This window comes from Sus scrofa, chromosome 14 (assembly GCF_000003025.6).
Source record: "Sus scrofa isolate TJ Tabasco breed Duroc chromosome 14, Sscrofa11.1, whole genome shotgun sequence".
Classification (NCBI taxonomy): domain Eukaryota; kingdom Metazoa; phylum Chordata; class Mammalia; order Artiodactyla; family Suidae; genus Sus; species Sus scrofa.
Window position 1 is genome coordinate 62,677,069 of NC_010456.5, and position 20,697 is coordinate 62,697,765.

General features: G+C 40.6%; 1 protein-coding gene across 6 annotated transcripts in view; it reads right to left on the minus strand.

Moving 5' to 3' along the window:
* Positions 1 to 20,697, minus strand: part of FAM13C (family with sequence similarity 13 member C) — a 131,510-nt gene that overhangs the window by 54,174 nt on the left and 56,639 nt on the right. For all 6 annotated transcript variants that reach the window (XM_013983267.2, XM_013983265.2, XM_005671007.3 and 3 more), the window contains one exon: positions 6,336 to 6,399. In XM_013983267.2, the coding sequence (XP_013838721.1) occupies positions 6,336 to 6,399 (64 nt within the window). The remainder of the gene's footprint in view (positions 1 to 6,335; positions 6,400 to 20,697) is intronic.

The window sequence follows — 20,697 nt, forward strand, 5'->3', positions numbered from 1 at the left end:
TGGGGTGTGGGAAGGCAAGGCTGTTAAGCAAAAGGCAAACATAGTGGGTCAGCTATGGTGAGTCTTACCATAATTTCTCTGCTCAGCCCAACACCCCTGAAGTTTCTCCAAGTCAATTCCCAGACAAGGAGAAATTTGACCAGCTGCTGCCACAGCTTCCACATTTTCTGCCAGTGCTATTCTTAAGGATTCCCCTGAGGGTGATGACTATAAACCTGGTTTCCCTGGAAATGAGAAGCCAGGCTGGAGAGTTGCTTCTGAATGAGGGGGCAAAATAAACCAGGCCTGGAAATACCTCTGAGTTTCTTTGCTGTGCGGTTCATTCAACTGGAAAAGAGAACTGGGGTTTACACCATGACCATGTTGGCTGCATGATGTCCTTATTGATAATGAAAAGAGAAGTGAGCTAAAATTAAATGAATCATTGGACACTGTTCCTGCTGAGGAAGAAACGTTGGTAGGGAAGCAAGACTACTTTCTCTCAACTTAGGAAATCATACCAGAAAAAACATTGTGAATCAACTGTACTTTAACTTTAAAAAAATTTTAAAAAGAAGACTAACATACACTGGAATTACTAGCTGTAAGAATAATGTGTCCACAGAGAGGGGCTGACCTAAAGATGAAATCAGGATAGGAAAGTAGAGTCAAGAGATAGAAAGAAATAGCATCTACATGACAAGTCTTTAATCCCTGACTTAAGGACTTAAGCCTATCCTGATCCTAAAGTTCCAGGTGTGTGAATCAATAAAAGCCTGTTATTTATTAAAGCCAGCTTGAATTAACTTTCAGTCACAAGGAAAAAAATCCCAGACACTGGGGAAAAAAAAATTCTCAGTCAATCCTGATCTAAGGCCCAACCCTGTAGACTGAGTTTGCATTTCAAGAGGAAAATACAGCTGCCTATTCCTACAGAAAAAAACACCATTCAGCCAACTCAGGAGTATCAGGGGTCTAAAGAAACCTCTTGCTAGACTGTTTCTTGAAATTAAAACGATTTTGGAGGAGAAACATATCTCAGACAAAACAGTAAGTACCATCTGGAGGTCTGATACAGCTTGATGCCAAAATTTATCTATATGCCAAACTATGGATGGTAATAAAAAAAGCAATCAAATCTTTCACATGCAGATACACACATAGACATGTGCATATACACTTGAAAAGGGATATAAGTTGCCTCATTCCATCCCTCATGGGAACCTATGACTAAATTCTACAGGCAGTGAGAAAAAAAAAAAAAAGATAGAATGACGCGATAAGTGTTAAAACTGAAAGCACACCTTGAGTTAACCCAATTTGAAAACTTCTGCCTCAATTTTACAAATCAAAAACTGAAAGAGATTAATGTGATGCTTTATGATATGTAGTCTGGGAGTTGGAGAAAGAATTATAAAAACATAATATGGCATGTTTTCTCAGGGAATAAGAGATACATTAGTTTTCCTCATACATCTGTTATTTTCTCTTTTTTAATTAATTTTTTTTCTTTTATGGCTGCACCTATGGCATATGGAAATTCCTGGGCTAGGAGCCAAATTGGAGCTGCAGCTGCAGGCCTACATCACAGACACTGCAACACCAGATCCGAGCTACATCCGAGACATACACTGCAGCTTGCAGCAATGCTGGATCCTTAACCTACTGAGGGAGGCCAGGGATAGAACCCACATCCTTACAGAGACAATATTTAACATACCGAGCCACAACAGGAACTTCCTGTTATTTTTCTTAATTAAACTGAAGCCAAGAATGGGATCTGCTAAGATGTGGAGAGGAAAACAATATTTTTTCTCATTTTATTCTTCAAGCAACTTTGGGGACTACTGACTGATTATCAATTATACGCACATAGGGAAATGACTAAAACCAAGAGCTAAGGTGAAGGAGACATTAACAGATCTCAAATCTAGAGTATTTTCCAATCAGGATCAGGACACCACAGCCAATAAAATCAATCTGATGTCTTGTAGAGGCAGACTTGAAAGCTCAGGTCAATGGCAGAAAGGAAACTCAAGTTTTTCAGAAACCAACTCCTATAGAATAGTTCCAGAGACACTGAAACTCATGGAATGGAGATGCAAGTCCTATCAAGAGACCAAAGTCAAAAACCAGGGGCTTGAGACTGGCAGAAGACAAGTGAGACTGGCAGGAATCAAATTTGTACTCATGCCCTGGGGAGACAAGAAGTGATTGTTTTCAGTTCACTGGGAAAGCATGGGGAACATACACAGAGACAGACATCGATAGGTATCTGTGTTACATCACACTGCACAGAGGAGACCTCAGGTCAAGTTACTGTATAGAAGAGACCTGCTACATAGAGGAGACCTTACTGCATAGAGGAGACCTTACTGAATAGACTGGAGACCTTGGTCAAGTACCAGATCTGGAATCAAATACAGCTGGGCCCCATCTATCTGTCACAGAGAAAGTAGAATGAAGAAGTTTAAAAAGTAGATGTGAAATCTGGGGAAAATATAAAGCATATATGTAATATCTTAACACTGTTATAATCAACAACTAAAACATTAGCATCCATAGAAACACCTGGAAAATACTTGTGGACCATGCTTCTTATGAGGTTCAAGAAACTCTTTATGGAGTCCCCGTTGTGGCACAGTGGAAAAGAATCCAACTAGGAACCATGAGATGGCAGGTTTGATCCCTGGCCTTGCTCAGTGGGTTAAGGATCGGGTGTTGCCGTGAGCTGTTGTGTAGGTCACAGATGAGGCTTGGATATGGTGTTGCTGTAGCTGTGGCATAGGCCAGCAGCTGTAGCTCCAATTAGACCCCTAGCCTTGGAACCTCCATATGCCACGGGTACAGCCCTCAAAAGAAAAAAAAATTACAATTAGTAGCAACTGATTATAACAGTCAAAAACTAGAAACAGCCATACAATGGGTTACAGCAAGAAGAATGAAAGCTAAAACTACGTGCCAAACATGTATGAATCTCTCATTTAGTAAGTAAATTAAACCAGACACAAAAGAGTACATATAGTCCATTTATAACAAGTTCAAAAACAGACAAAACAAATCTACTTAAGTCTAAAGAACAGTTATCCTTATAGGGGAACAGTGACTGGAAGGAATTAAAAAGGGGTGCCTGGGATGCTAATAGTGTTCTTTTTCTCAGTTCTGGTTGTGCACTTTGTAGAATTCACCCAGGTGTATACTTATGTGCATTTTTCTATATGTATTTTCTATTTACATTAAAAATACTAAAGAAGTATTTCCCATATGTATTCCATAAGACTCATTTGTCTAAAGGAATGGTAATTTGGGGGGGGGTCTTCCAAAAAAGAGTTGGGTATTCTATAAGTTTGGGAAATGCTAGGGAAGACCCAGTTTAATATGTTCAAATGAAAAGACAACCCACAGAGAAAATCTTTGCAAATGATGCAACCAACAAGGGCTTAATCTCCAAAATATAGAGACAACTTATGCAACTCAACAACAACAAAAAAACAAACAACCCAATCAAAAAATGGGCAGAAGATCTAAACATACATTTCTCCAAAAAAGACACATGGATGGCCGATAGGCACATGAAAAGATGCTCAACACCATTAATTATTAGAGAAACGCAAACCAGAACTACATTGAGGTACCACCTCAACCTAACAGAAAGGCCATCATTAATAAGTCCACAAATTAACAAATGCTGGAGAGGGTGTGGAGAAAAGGGAACCCTCCTACACTGTTGATGGGAATTGGTACAACCACTCTGGAAAACAGTTTGGAAGTTCCTCAGAAAACTAAACATAGAACTACTATATGATCCAGCAATCCCACTCCTGCGCATATATCCAGACAGAACTTTCATCGAAAAAGATACATGCACCCCTATGTTCACTGCAGAACTATTCACACTAGCCAAGACATGGAAACAACTTAAATGTCCACCTACAATGAATGGATTAAGAAGATGTGGTACATATACATGATGGAATAGTACTCAGCCATAAAAAAGAACAAAATAATGTCATTTGCAGCAACATGGACACAACTAAAAATTTCCATACTAGTGAAAGTCAGAAAGAGAAAGACAAATACCATATGATATTACTTACATGTGGAATCTAAAATATGGCACAAGTGAACGATCTACAAAATAGAAACAGACTCACAGACATAGAGATCAGACTTGTGTTTGCCAAGGGGGAGAGGGAGTGGGACAGACTGAGAGTTTGGAGTTAGTAAATGCAAACGATTCCATTTAGAATGGATAAGTAATGAGATCCTGCTGTACAGCACAGAGAACTATATCCCATCTCTTGGGATAGAATATGATGGAAGATAATGTCAAAAAAAGAATGTAAAGATACATATGACTGGGTCACTTTTTATATAGCATAAATTGGCACTACACTGTAAATCAACTACACTTTAATAATTTAAACAATATGTTCCTAGTCTACAGGAGGTCTCCATCATTGAGTCTGAACACGTCAGCCCTCCCTACATGGCCTTGGACCATGAGTTGCCCCATTCAAGCTTTTCTAAGGTTTCCAACAGTCTTCAAACCTCAGTCACAAAATGATCTGCACACATGATTTACCCTTGTAAATGGAGCAATTCCACTTTGATACACATTCACTGTCATCAACCAGTCTGGATCAGCAGCACCACCTTTTCGTGGAAAAGCACACATGTACAATATGCCGCTGACTGCTCTTTCACATGCCTGGCTCCATTCAGCACTCTGGCACCCATGTAATCCCAGGCAGTGAGCTGGCACAGTTCATGTAATTTTCAAATACAATATAGTGAAGGGATACAGCAAAGCAGTTTTTCAAATAGAGCGTTATGCCACTGTAATTTGAGAATGCTCAAGTCATCTTAGTATTTTCATGGGGTTCCAACTCACAATTCAGAGTCTCTCCCAAATACCTGAAAGTATCATAAGTTGACTCTTACAACCCCTCCTTTTTCTAGGCACTTATGACAAAATAAATCAGTGTTCTTTACAACTAGCATTGTGCTTATTCCCAGTGGGGCAAACAGTTCAGTTTATTGCCTCAATCTCCTCAAACTCCTTTTTCCATCCTGTTATCACCACTGAGATTGTGGAATCTGAAGGCTGTCTCTATGCTCAAAGGAGTAACAGGCAGTTTTCTGTGTTGTTATCTTTAGGATATTTTCCACGACCTCAGTTATTAACTGAGTTTAATAAGGCACCTGGTTTACCTTGGCTATTCATTTCTGCCAAATTCTACAGAAAAAAAAAAAAAACCCATCTAAGTTCAGTAATTGCCTTTCGTGGGGGAGGAGGAAGAGAGATGCATCTTCAAATGACAAACAATTTACCCAAAGCCCATCATTTCTCTTCCTGGCATCTGAGCATCAAGTCCTTTCATTCTTTTGCCACAATCCTAATCAGATATACCACCCACTGCTCCTTAATTATATAATGAGGGCAAGAGAAATTACAGTATTCCAAAGCAACATCTTAAGCTAAGGCATTTGTAACAACAGGGATCCTAATTATACTATATTGATTTCCAACAGAATTAAATTATATATCTCAAAGAAAATCTAGAACAAGCTAATTAACACTGTGATGTCCAGTGCAGTGGGAAACCATTTGGTTTGGAAAGTATGGCTTCAATATCCCAAAGCATACTGGAAGACCACACTGCAAATATCAAACTATATCATGCTCTGTGGAAAAATACTAAGCATTTGAGACTGCAAAAGCTATCAGAAAAAGTAGGAGGTGGCAGGGCGGGGAGTTAAATAAAATTAAGAGAAAAATTTACAAATGCAATGGTCACAGTCATGGTTATACAATCCTGAAGCAAAGTTGAAAGAAGTATAATGAAATGACTATGGGACTTAGCTTAGGTCCAAAACGTAATGAACAATCTTGCAAATAACATTTTAAATGAATCTGATCCACAGCAAGGAAAACACTGCCCAAAGAAATGCTAGGAAAACAAGTTTACTTAAGAGCAAAAGTACTAAAATTTGAATCAGAATAAATTCCTGGGAGTTCCTGTTGTGGCTCAGCAAAAAACAAATCTGACTAGTATCCATGAGGACACAGGTTCGATCCCTGGCCTCACTCAGTGGGTTAAGGATCTGGCATTGCCGTGAGCTGTGGTGTAGGTCACAGACATGGCTCGGGTCTGGCATTGCTGTGGCTGTGGCTTAGCCCAGTGGCTATAGCTCTGATTCAACCCCTAGACTAGGAACCTCCATATGCCATGGGCGCAGCCCTAAAAATAAATAAATAAATAAATAAGTAAATTTCTATTACTAGGTAAAAGAATAATAAATTTCATGACTGGCTAATTCATATGCATACAACCAGCAATGATTGCACCTACCTCCTCGAAGTCCTGTTGAGTTTCAAAAGCATCCTTTGGCCAAATGGTAGCTTTCTGGTCTATACTATAAAATACAAAGAAAGAAAAATATTTCCATTTAAAAGAAACCTTTCAACAATATACATTTGCAGCTGGCAGCTACAGATCTGGCCATGGCCCTGTTGAAAACTCTTCACCGGTGTCCCACTGTCTAAAGAACAAAATCCAAGCTCCTTATAAGTCTGCAACAATTTGTAGTGTTTGAGCTCTGCCAGTCTTCCTGTCCCACCACCTGTCACTCCCATCCAGTCCCCTACCCTCCAGCCTCTCTGACCTTCTGTTTCATGAACATACAGTGCAGTTTCCTGGTTTCCTGTTCAAACCTTCACACTTGAAATTCCCATTGTGGCTCAAAGGGTTAAGAAGGCAACAAGTATCCATGAGGATGCAGGTTCAATCCTGGGCTTGCTCAGCAGATTAAGGATCCAGCATTGCTGCAAGCCAAGGCATAGGTAGCAGTTTTGACTCAAATCCCATGTTGCTGTGACTGTGGCATAGGCTGGCAGCTGCAGCTCTGATTCGACCCCTAGCCTGGGAACTTCCATATGCCACAGGTGCAGCCCAAAAAGAAAAAAAAAAAAAAACCTTCACATGTGCTTTTCCCCAAATCTTCACCAGATTGACTCTTGCCAGCATGTAGCATCAGCTCAGCTTCTAGGTCATCTTCTAGCAAGGCCTTCCTGACCTCTCTGATCAAAGCATCCTTCCTCTTCACTCTCTATAGCCTGGTCCTTAGATTTTTTTCCTAGCCCTTATCACTACCCAAAGTTACCCTGTTATGGGAAATTCCACATAAAAATGTAAGCTCCGAGAAATCAGTGATTCTGTCCACCTTCTACACTGCTGAATCCTCCGTACCTAGGACAAATTATTTTTTTCCTTTTTATGGCCATACCTGCGGTATATGGAGGTTCCCGGGCTAGAGGTCGAATAGGAGCTATAGCTGCAGCCTACATGAAGCCACAGCGCTAGATGCAAGCCACATCTGAAACCTTTGCCACAGTTCACAGCAATGCTAGATCCTTAAGCCACTGAGCAAGGCCAGGGATCGAACCTGAATCATCATCTGATATAGCTGCTCCAGAAAAATACCATTTGTCTACTGGAGATAGCTTTTGGAAACTTCATTCTATAACTTAACTAACACAATAAATATTATGGCAATTGCTGGGTAACATGGTAAAGCCAGGTTTCACCTCTTCATTGTTTCCAGTAGAAGAAAAAGGACTTGAAACAAGGCAAATCTACCCTGAATATATTTTTTTAGGTCAAAAACAAACAAAAAACCCCACAAAAACTCCACTACTGGCAGATGCTTAGCTCCAAATTGGGATTCATCAAATGCTATGGTCCAATGGTATCTATTACATAACATTCAATTTTTTTCTGCAGCAGTTTGTATGCTATTCTATAATAAATATATTAAATTACAGTTATTATCCTTATAAAAAGGCCTGCTATCTTAAGGAATAAAGGATTTAGTCAGTGCTAAGTCATTTATGAAAAGATTTATTTTGGAACATAATTATTTACAGTTATTATCTGCTTTACTTTGAATCCTGAAGAAAGCATATATGGCCTCTGAGTGGTCATCAAGATGAATGATTTCTAAAAGTTATTATGCATTTTTAGAATGCTACAAGCCTAACTTCAAAATATTCTTAAGAATGTCAAGTTCTTTCAATCCATAAGTACTGCTAACTGTGAAAACAATTTTTATTTAATCACACCCCACAGCATGTGGAAGTTCCCAGGCCAGGGAGCAAACCTACATGATAGCAGTGGTCCAAGCTATGGCAATGACAACACCAAATCCTTAATCACTAGGCTACCAGGGAACTCTCTAGGAATTTAATTCTTTTTTTTTCATTTTTTTAACTTTTATTGAAGTATAGTTGATTTACAATGTTGTGAAGATTTCTGCTGTACAACAAAGTGTACAAACATCCATTCTTTTCCTGATTCTTTTCCTACACAGACCATCAGAGAATATTTGGTAGAGTGTCCTGCGCTATACAGCAGGTCCCTGTTGGCAAGTCATTCCATGTTCCTCAGTGTGCACATGCCAATCCCAAACCCCAAGTCCATCCCACCCCACACCTGTCCCCCATTTGCCAAACAATTAACTTCCAATGAGAAAAATGTGTGAGTGGTAAAACAGAATTGTGACTGTCACACTGATATCTACCATGTCTGCACAAATCAGAATGTCCCTCCTGGGTGTGAGAGAAGATTGAGGGTCCCAACCATGAACCCTGGGAGAGTTGGTTCAAGTGAGAAAGAACAGTGAGGAAGAAGGCACCTGGCACACCCATGCTCTGCACATCAATTCCCTGAACCACAATTATCAGTTTCTTTCCAGAGCTTCAGAAAATGCAAAGTAGCTCTTTCTTACAAAATGGGGGAAACTTCTGGGGGAGAGGCATAAATCCAGCCTGTCTGGTAACACCTAAAAATTTGAAGGGCTTTTAATTTTCCTCTAACCTAAAGAGGTTCCCAAATTGTGTTTCTATAGAGCTATGGTAGCAGCAGAAAAAGGAAAGTCATGTCCTCTAATGAAAGAATATTTATCAGTTGACAGTTCTCAACCATTTCTCTAGGGTTTTAATGCCAGAAGATGGTAAAACAAATACACAATAGCCAATAGTCATGGAAGAAAAGCAAAAAATTGACTTTGTATATATTATTGAGATGTAGAGAATAGCTACATGTCATAGAGTCACAGGATTTTCCAGGAAAACAACTTGTAATCTCTGGGTAAGCATTTAGATCAAGTTTGAGAACCATGTTCAAAGCATCTATGGTGCTTTAATTTAAGGGTCATCTGACTGTCGTCTATGTGACTGATACAGTGTTGGAGAAATACAAATCAATAAGCAGACTCTTGACTTTTAGGAGACTTACAATCTAGTGGATTCTGAAGAAGAAAATAAAACTGACTAACTCTCAGTCTTGAGGCTATTTCCATACCTCAAGGATGAAGGCACGGGAGCTCATAGGAGGATGGTGGAGAGGAATTGGGGGGTAGAGACAGATAAAGAAACATCATCAGGAAGAAACACAATATGAGTTCTTGGATGTGTTTTGAAAGTATTGAATGAAAGAGATGGGGTAATAAAAATTCTTTCAAAGTTTCGAGCCTGTATGACAAGAAAGATGACAGGTGGTTTTTTTCAATGGAGATAGAAAAATATGCCATTTGGGAAGGGAGTACAGGCAGCAGGCATAAAGAGAGGCAATTCATGAGTTTCCATTTATATTCAAAGCTTTAACTCTCTGCGTGGCCAGAGCCTAGCACAGTGCCTGGCACACAGCACATGCTTTCTATATGCCCTTTGGATGGATGAATAAATGAAGGAACAGAAGAATCCAGACCCAAAAATGATTTTAATCTAACACTTACTAGGTTTGTGTATCTATAGGTAAGATATTCACCTCTCTCAGCCTCTGTTTCCTCACCCGTGAAGTGAAGACACTGTCAGCTATTGCATAGGATAATTCATGACGTGAAGGACAGTTTGTGAAAAATGCTTATGAATACTGTTAGCTGTATTAAAAATAACACAAGGGATTTCCCATTGTGGCTCAGTGGTTAACGAACCTAACTAGTGTCCATGAAGATGCAGGTTCAATCCCTGACCTCGCTTAGTGGGTTAAGGAGCCAGCATTGCTGTGGCTGTGGTGTAGACTAGCAGCTGCAGCTCCAATTTGACCCCTAGTATGGGAACCTCCATATGCCGTGGGTACAGGCCTGAAAAGTCAAAAAAATAATAATAACAACACATGGAGTTCCCACTGTGCCACAGTGGGATTGGCGGCATCTCTGCAGTGCCAGGAAACAGGTTTGATCCCCAGTCTGACACAGTGGGTTAAAGGATCTGGCACAGCCACAGCTGTGGTATAGGTCTCAACTGCAGCTCAGATCTGATCCCTGGCCCAGGAACTCCATATGCCACAGGGTGGCCAAAAAAGAAAATGAAAACCAAAAAAACCCCACATGAAATGTAAAATTAAATGTAAAAAATACCATAATAGGGAGTTGCCATGGTGGCACAGTGCTAACGAACCTGACTAGTATCCATGAGGACATGGGTTTGATCTCTGGCTTCGCTCCATGAGTTAAGGATCCAGCATTGCTATGAGCTGTGGTGCAGGTCACATACATGGCTCAGATCCTGTGTTGCTGTGGCTGTGGTGTAGGCTGGCAGCTACAGCTCCAATTCGAACCCTAGCCTGGGAACTTCCACATGCCACGGGTGTAGTCCTAAAAGCAAAAACAAAACATAATAAAATCATAAATGATAATAATTAACGGCATATCTTATTAGTAATCATTGAAGCCTGGTGAGTAAATAAGCTGAAAGGGATAAAAACTGGGTCATACTTGCTCAAGCCTCTGGGTGGGTCTCAGAAATTGGCCAGTTAGGGGACAGAAGAAAGAAGAGCCATGAGGAAAACACAGATGCACCATGAAGGAGATAAGAAGCCAACCAGAAGAGCACTTTAAATAGTGAAGAAAAAAAAAAGTTACAAAAAAAAAAAAGAAGTTACAAGAATAAAAGAATGTCAAGAAGAGCCTGACAATTCCAGGTTAATACCAGGCATTTTACTTACATTATTATTAGCATTATTAGGCCCATTTGATCTAATAGGAGACAGTTAAGGTGATTATTTTATCAATTCATTCAACAAATATATATTAAATACCTATATGTCAAGTATTATTGCAGGTGTTGGAAAGAAAGCAGTGAATAAAACACACCTCTGCCCTCTATGGAACTTGTACCCTTGTAGAAGCAGAGAGAAGCTAAAGAAATAAACCAGTGATCAATGGTGCACCAGAGGCTAAATATTACATAACAAGAAAGCAAGGCGAGGAGAACAGGGTGTGCAGAAGGACTGCCCAAGCTCATGCTACTAGAAAATCTCCAAGTCATCTGGAAATGATGAGAACGAAAGTTGAAAAATAAAAGGCCACTGGAATGCAAAAGATAAGGTCATGGCAGAAGAAGAAACCGAATCGGAAGCTTCTCACTAGAGGAGTTTAGCAGTGAAATGAGAAGACCTGGAACAGGATTAAGGTGTCTCAAACTACCTTCTTTTTGTTTTTAAGGTCTTTAAAGGTACTGCTTGAACCATTTACAATCCTGCCTGGAAGTTGGCCTCAGGACAAAAACTGGTTCACACTGAAACAATCCACTTCTCTTGCCTCCCTTCATCTAAAACTATGACAGCACATCTCCTTCCAAGCACTTCTGCTATGGGAGAAGGCAACGATGAGACAGCTAGTCAGGGTGCTCAGCCACCTCCAACAGGAGCCTGCCCTCCAGCCCAGGCCCGGGCAATAGGAAATGTGGCCTGGACTCCTCAGAGTCCACTCATGGCTCTCAGCACTGATGCCTCCAATCACCATCACCCCAACACCCCCAGCACCCCATCACAGTGTCACCACCACCTTTGTCACTGTCACCAACACCCATCACTGTCACTGCCATCTAATCACTATCACCACCACCACTCTCACTGTCTCCACCACCTCATCACTGTTACCACCATCTCAACACTTTCACCAACCCCTTTCACTGTCATCACCACCTTGTTCCTGTCACGACCACTCCATCACTGTCACCACCACTCCACCATCACTGTCAGCACACTCACCTCACTGTCACCACCACCTCACCACTGTCCCCACCACCTCATCACTGTCAGCACCATCTGATCACTATCACCACACCCACCTCACTGTCACCACCACCCGTTACTGTCACCACCACCTCACCACTGTCCCCACCACCTCATCACTGTCATCATCATCTGATCACTGTCACCACACCCACCTCACTGTCACCACCACGTTACTGTCACCACCACCCCATCACTGTTACCACCATCCTGTCTCCATCGCCATCACTATCACCATCGTCATCACCAACACTACCATTGCCACCATGACAACCACCATTGTGATATAATTCAATATAAAACACTCCTTAACAGAGGAACATAAAACTTAATAGTGTGCTCATATTGAAAGAGCTTCTTCCTGGACTCTGTGACTATAAAATTGCAGCCTGGCCATGAAGGGGCAGTTTTTCTAAAACTGCTGGTGTTCCCACATGGCTGGAACACTAAAGCCTGTGCTGAGCCAGACTTTAGGGTCATCCTGCAGTTACCTTCCCTTGGGAGGCAGACTGGAACTCCAGAGTGAAACGAACAAAGCATTAAGATATTTTTCTTGGCCTGAGGATAATGTCAAACCACAGATGCAATAATTTGTGAAGAAAGAGTATTTTAGCATAGGATTTTCGATTTAGAGCAACTTTCGACAGTTCAATTAGCAGATAAAAATGTTCCCAATCTCAGTGAAAAGCTCCCCCATCCATCTGATTGCTCGAGGAAGACATATGAGAGTAAGCTGACACTCTTCTCTCCCTCAAACTCAACAGCCAATCCATCACCAAGTCCTTCAAAGTCTTATCCCAAATCACGTTGGCATCTGTCCCCTTCCCACAGATGATAGTAATGTGGCTTAAGGTGGTGTGTGTGTGTGTATATATATATATACATATATACACACACACACACAAACTCTTTTTCTCATACTGTTGTCTCTTTCTCATGACAGTAAGCTCTAACAGGGCAGGGATCACATGAGTCTTGCTTAATGTTTTACCTCTAGAGCTAATCGTGGCATTTGGCACATAGGAGGTGCTCACATGTTTGTTAATAAAGTATCAATCCCTGGGTTATAGGCAGCTGCCAATTCTGGTATAAACCTAAGTGTGTATTGTGATTAGGATAAAACTCCCACTCCATCCTCCACCTGTAGCATGGTGGCAGGACAGGCTGGATGGAATGACTCATTCCCATCAGTAGATACATTTTCTTGATGGAAGAGACCTTACCTGCTAAGGATTAGCAACTGGCTTTCTAACCCACATTTTTTTTTTTTTAGGGCCATACCCCCAGTGTGTGGAGGTTCCCAGGCTAGGAGTGCAATCAGAGCTACAGCTGCTGGCCTACACTACAGCCACAGCAACATGGGATCCAAGCCATGTCTGTGACCTATACCACAGCTCTCGGCAACACCAGATCCTTAACCCACTGAGCGAGGCCAGGGATCGAACCTGCAACTTCATGGTTCATAGTCGGATTTGTTTCTGCTGCACCATGATGGGAACTCCCTAATCCCTATTTAGAAAATCCGGGCAGGAAGAGTCAAAGGAGAGCAGCCTCTAACACACTTTTCAGAGTCCTTCTTAAAGAATCAGGGAGTTCATGTTGTGGCTCAGCAGGTTAAGAACCCGACATAGTGTCTATGAGGATGTAGGTTTGATCCCTGGCTTTGCTCAGTGGTTAAGGAGCCAGCATTTCTGAAAGCCACAGTGCAGGTCACAGATGCAGCTCTGATTCAACCCCTATCCCAGGAACTTCTGTATGCCATGGATGTGGCCATAAAAAAAAGAAAATAAATAAAGAATCAGAAATTTGAAAGGGGAGGGATGGATTAGGGGTTGGGATTGGCATGTACACACTATTGTGTATGGAATAGTCAATGGGGACCTGCTGTACAGCACAGGAAAATCTACTCAATATTCTGTGATAACCTATATGGGAATGTTTATATGCGTATGAATCCCTTTGCTGTACAGCCAAAATGATCACAACATTGTAAATCAATGAAACGTCAATGACTTTAAAAAATGAAGAAAAAAAGAATGAGAATTTTAAAGCTAAGAGTCTAAGATATTCCACTGCCTCAGGTTGAGCCTCTGTATTAGAAAGCAACACAGGATACACTAATGCATACCCGGATGGTGGGGTCCGCTGGCTGGATGACTGTTGTTTCCTGAAACTCTTTTGAAAACAAAAAGGTATATCCCAAGAGGGCAACCCTCTGAGCAAAATATTCTTTATACACACACAATAGCTCTGTACAAGATGCCAATAAATTCCAGTAATATTATTAGATACAATAACAACTCTCAAACCCAGCAAATATAAAGCTCCTTTTCCCTATAGAGTGTAAGCTGTATTAAAGACATTCTCTTACTAGTTTTTACCAAGTTTCTATGCTAAATGGACTGAGATCAAATCTTGGGCAACCAGCTTCAAAGGTAAAGAGACCGAGGCACAAAGTTCAAAACGACCTTCAAAGGGATCCCTGCTGGGAAAGAGAACTAGAAGTGGAGAGACAGATGTCAAGTTGACTTTTCAATCCATGGATCTCCTTGTCCAGGCCAATAAGCTCCCATAGAGGGAACTTAGGTGTCAGGGCTAAAGGAAGAATGCTGAGCCCCAGTAACAGGCCCTCCAGTAGCTGGGACTCAAGCCTCACTGCTACCACCCCACCTTCTACTTCTCGGAAGATTAGAATCAACCAGTGTTACTAAAAACAGAGATATCTGGCCACATTCACACTGAATTGGAATTTCCAGAGGAGTGGAGTGGTAACGTGTATTTAACAAGCACTCCAGGGCATTCCCAACTGGGAAATTTCATCCTAAAAGTTCAAGTGCCACCACCTGGGAGGAGACCAGCAGTTGAAGGGCACAGGTGAGGGACTTCTGGGAGTATAGGAGTACCTGGATGTTTCTGGCCTGGCCTCTCAGGGGACACATTCCAGAAGAGGCAAGGGCTGAGTTCTTGCAGATGCTCTAAGAAACTTCAAACACAAGGTGGCCCGGCCACACTGCATAGGTACCAACTCTCACCTTGGTGGGCTGGAACAGACCCCAGAAACAGCCAGAACCACACTAACACCTGGATGATGAGTGAGCAGTGAGGCCCAATGTCAGGACTGGGAGAGGGAAGGAGGTCGAGTCCAAGACAGCATATTCAGGACAGGAAACCCATCAGAAGCAGAGGTCCCAATAATGCATTATTATTATGAGTGATAGCATCACCGGGTTTGTTGAGCAGGATGCAAAGCTCCCTGCTTCCATCACCTCACTTATTCTACTCACTTAGTATAGAATGGTTAGACACCTGCTCCAGTGCAGGCAGGGTTCAGCCCAGGAGGCAGAGGGGTCTTAGAAGACATGCACAGCTCTGCTCACTCACATTATATGCACCACCGCCCCCACTCCTGAAAGCACCTGCCAAGGCTCTTCATTTTACTGACTCAAGGTTTTATAACTTATTTGCAAAAGAGAAACAGACTCAAAGATTTCAAAACTAAATTTATAGTCACTCAAGGGGAAATGCTGGAGGCAGGGAAGGATTAGGACACTAGAAGTGCCATATACGCACTGTTATATACAAAATTGATAAGGAGCTGCCGTATAGCACAGGGAAATCTAGTCAATACTCTGTGATGACCTATATAGGAAAAGAATCTGAAAAAGAACAGATATATGTACGTGTATGACTGATTCACTTTGCTGTACACTCGAAGCTAACACAACATCGTAAGTCAAATCTACTCCAACAATTTTTTTTTATATATAAAAAGGTTTATTTGAGGCAGAACATGATCCCTTAGCTTGAAAGTGTGGGAGAGTTACCTCTGCTGAAGGCAACTCTTAGCCAGCAGAACAGAGAGGGGAGCATGTGAGTGTCTGAAGACTTTGAGGTTCAAGTTGTAAAACTGTGAGATAATTGCTTCCCCCCACCACATATAACTAGATCAGGAACATGTGCCCATTCAAGTAAAGACTCCCATAAAACATGGTTTTAAACATCCGTCATACAGATTGGCATTTCTCAAGAGGGTGGTGGTACACCTTCCTGGGAACATTTAGGAAACTGGGGGTTATTTGTGATGGGCACAGATGTTGGGGTGCCCACCAACACTCTGTGAGCCTGACATGTATGGGGCAGTCCCACAAAGCAGAGCATTGCTCCACCCCCGCATGACCTCCAAATGTCCTCTGGGAATGTGAGAGCCAGGGGCAGTCGCCCTCAGCACAATCTGTTAGAAGATGATGAGAGCTACAGGATGAAATAGAAGTATCTAGAATACACAAGTATAGAGGAAGGGACTGGACTGAATTGCCCTGAGTCATGTTTCACCCAAAGCCACTATTCTGTGATACCACATACAGAAATCCCACCCCACGACTCTATCTAGCTCTCTGAGTTATCAATTATCCATTATATTCCTATCTTCCATGACCAGAAAATTGAAAAATTTATATCCTAAGTCTCATTTCAGCTAACCTTTTTTTTTTTTTTCCATGCCCACAACATACAAAAGTTTCAGGGCCAAGGTTCAAACCCACACTACAGCAGCAACCCAGGCCACTGTAGTGCCAATGCTGGATCCTTCACGTGCTGCACCACAGAACTCCTTGGTTAGCCATTTTAAATCCTACAGCTAGACAGCTTTAACCCTTATGCACAGACCAAGAAAACTACAATGGGTGCACATAAAAGTATTTTTAATGATTTTTACTATAGAAATATCTACAAATATAAGTCCTAGAAGGAACCCAAATATCAAATAATTCAGAATAAGCTAAATAAATGATGGCCCATCCATAAATCATAATATTTCCAGTCATGACTATTTTAGAATAATATAATCATAATCACTAAGTATGACAGCAAGCTACATAGAAAAATGCCTCTAAGATCTCATAATATGAAGAAAATATATTTCATACGCATATATATTAAATCAAAAATGTTCTTTACCTAGCATTGGTAAAGGATAAAAGAAAAAAATAGGGCGTTGGTAGGAACTGAGTGTGTCGTTATATATGGTGTGTGTGTATGTGTGTAATATTTAGCATTAGTCTTAAAAAGGAATAATCCTGTTGATGATACCATGATAGAAGTACTGGAGCAGCCAGTGCCTCTTGGGAAGAAGAAGAGGAAGCTGAAGAACAACCTCATTCCCATGACCTCAGGAACACTGCACCCTTGACCAGATAGTCATAGTTCTCAGATTCAAGTTTACACACACATGGTCTCTGTAATCATTATTGAAATTTCTCTCTTAAATCTATTCCAAATTAGGCCAAGAAACTTCCCAAAATGTTGAGATGTTAGAGCCAAAGTTTTCTATTCAATCTCCTAGAAATATTTCTAACCCAAGGCTATAATGACACCAACGTTTATAAAAACAAGCTTCTTACAGAACATTTGTAAGTTAAAGTGTTTGTTATAGAAAATCCCATTTGTTGGCCTTAGCCATCAATGAACTCACTAGCCTTGTGACACTAACCTATTATTCTATTACTCAGTTTCTATACAAAGACTGTAGAGTCAGAATGCATTCTACTCTAACTTTATACCCTGAGGCCTGCTTTAAAGAAATAGTGCTTCTAACAGAATCAAACCCTAGTACATTAGGAAGTCCCTTTCATACACTATTCTTTTTTATGGCCACATTAAAACAATGGCAGCAACATAAAAACGTATACTAAATGGTAAAAGAGTTTATATCTGGATGGTAAGATTTCAATACATTTTTATTTCCTTGAAATTTACTATATCTTTTTTTCTTTCTTTCTTTTTTTGTCTTTTTAGGGCCTCACCCATGGCATATGGAGTCCCAGGCTAGGAACACCACAGCCACAGCAATGCCAAATCTAAGCTGCGTCTGCAACCTACGCCACAATTCACCACAGCTCACGGCAATGCCGGATCCTTAACCCACTGAGAGATCAGGGATTGAACCTGCGTCCTCATGGATACTAGTCAGATTTGTTTCTGCTGAGCTGTAACGGGAACTCCCTACTGTATCTTTCAATAAAACCATGTTTCACTTACTGTATTATTATTATTAATAAAAGAATGGGTTTCCCTTTTATCTTTATGCTAATCATTGTTCAGCCAAAGTGCTAACATTTTATCAAGTGACAAATCAAGGGCAGACTCCTTCAAAAAAAAGAAAAGAGAGAGAAAAAAAAAAGAAAGCAAGAAAGCATGCAAAGAGAGTTTCACTCCCAGAATAATCAAGTGTGGGCTCTTTTTCAATCAACAATTTAAGGATTTGGTGTGGGATTTTTTTGTGCTCTACAGCAGGGGGAATGAATTATTTTTATCTGTGACCGCAAGAGCTTGTATTATTTAGCTAAAGTCTTTCTGTGTCTAATCCTTTAAACACCTAGAGTGTTGAGCGTTTTCAATGTTAGAGCTGGAAGGGGTTTTAGAAATCATCTGACCCAAACTCATGTTAGTGGAGGGGACTTAGGGATGTCAGTGAAGTGACCAAGGTCACCTGACAGACGTGAGAGAAAACCCTGCATTTCTTAGTTTGGCTGTACTTTCCATTCCACCAGATTGCTTCTTCACCCATGGAAGCAGAGGCAGGATTGGGGTGGGGGTGGGGAAGGAGAGAGCCCTCACTATATTGCTTCCTGCCTATGCAGCATAAGCAAATAAAGCTATTTTTAGAATCCACTCATTACCCAACAAACCAGGGACTCTCAAAACATTGTCAAGACAAGCAAACTCACTTCCAAGCCCCATTTAAAAATAAAGAAAGAAAAAGAAAAATCCTAAGAGCACACTAGTAAGAAGAACATGCTGACAACATGCAGAGCTCCTACTCTGGTACAGTCCAAGAAGGCAGATCTTATCCTCTTTATTATTAAAAAATTTCTGGCTGCTGCTTCTCTTACTCATTCTTTCTCTTTTTAGCGGAGCCCATTAAGACTGCTTACTTCTCTGAAAAACATTTCAACAAGAAACAATTAGCTATTAACACACACACACACACAAAGTTGTCTATCTCAAAAACAAAAGATGAAAGGATTTATCCCCCATGGAAAAGTTGCTGCCAACAAAACTTCCTCTTTCCATAAAGTAACAAAAGCTTTTTCTTTTATCTGGAATGTTGCAAAAATAGTCAAAACCATCAAAGACCATTATCCTTGCTAATACCCCAATCTTCAACCTCCTTTAACCTCCAGATGAAGAGGCTAATTAACTCCAAGTTGCAAATATAACCTCCAACTTAATTAGTAGTAACACATTGCTATAGAATAACTCCTATTTATATAGATAAGGTCTTTAAAGACATTTAAAAGGCTTAATGTTGTCATAAATTTTAATACAATATTTTAAACACAAGTGCATTAATCACTTTCAAAAGTAAATTTACTTAGCTAGGTAAGAAATCCCCGACTTCATTAGTATTCTCTTACATCCATAAATTCCCGTTTGTCATATCTGAGCATTTACAGAATTGGCACTGGCTTAGCTATAAAAATCAATCAAACTGATGCATATTCATCAACTGACTGCTCTAAACAGATTGATGGCGCTTGTCTAGGTTCTATTATAGGGGACGTGAGGGTTTAAGCAAATCAAAGCCTCACTGGGTATCAAATAGAAAACGAGAGGGTTGTATTAAATGATTACTAAGGTTCATTCTTGCTGTAACTAAATGCAGTTCTGTAATTTTACATATTTTGAAAAGCTCTGGGTCCTGAGGAGCATCCCAGAGAGGGGTAAAATGCAGCCCAACCACTCAGATGCATTGAAAATTCAAGTTAAAATGTAAACACATAATCTTGGGAAAGGAGGCATTAAGGAATTATCAGCCATCACCTTATTAGGGCTTAGCTCCAGGCAGCTAGAGTCCTAAGGAGGAGCAGTTGCTGGGAAGAAAAGGATTGAAGCAGGCATTTTAAATCAAATGCCTATAGAATGCCAGGCAATGAGCATAAAACAAGGAAGAGATCTCAGTGAGAATTGTGAAAAAATGGACAGCTGCTCCTCAGCCCCAACTAATTGCTGTCTTGCAGGAATGTATGCCCTGAGCTATCCCATCTTTAGATTTTTCAAAAGAATCAAAAATCCATGAAACCTCTGAATTTTAAATACTGAATCAAAATCTTTTAAAAATATTCTATGAGCAAAATGTATCTCCTCACTAGATACATTTGCAGGACACCAACTTTGAGATCTCTGATGTGGAACATGGTACTGCCAAGGAATATAAAAGAGAGATGAGGGAAGATGGCAAATAGGAGGAAGGATGTGATGAAAGAGAACAGTGCAGGCTAACTCAGTATCTGAAGTCGACTCTGTTGAGAAATTTCAGAAGAGCAATCAAATGTGGAGGTAGGATGAAGTTACAACAGTGAGTCTAAACCTCTTTGTGGGTCATGGGCAGCATATGAGACTATAATAAATAGATATTTTCACTAGAAAACTAAACATATGCAATGGGTAGAATAATGTTGCCCACAAGATACCTATGTCTTCATTGTTTGTCTCCTTCCCCATGTTACCTTACATGGCAAAATGAATTCTGCTGAGATGATTAAGTTAAGGACTTTAAGATGGAGCGATTACAGTGGGTTATCTAGGTGGACCCAATCAATCTAATCACATGAATCCTGAAAATCAGAATATCCTTCCT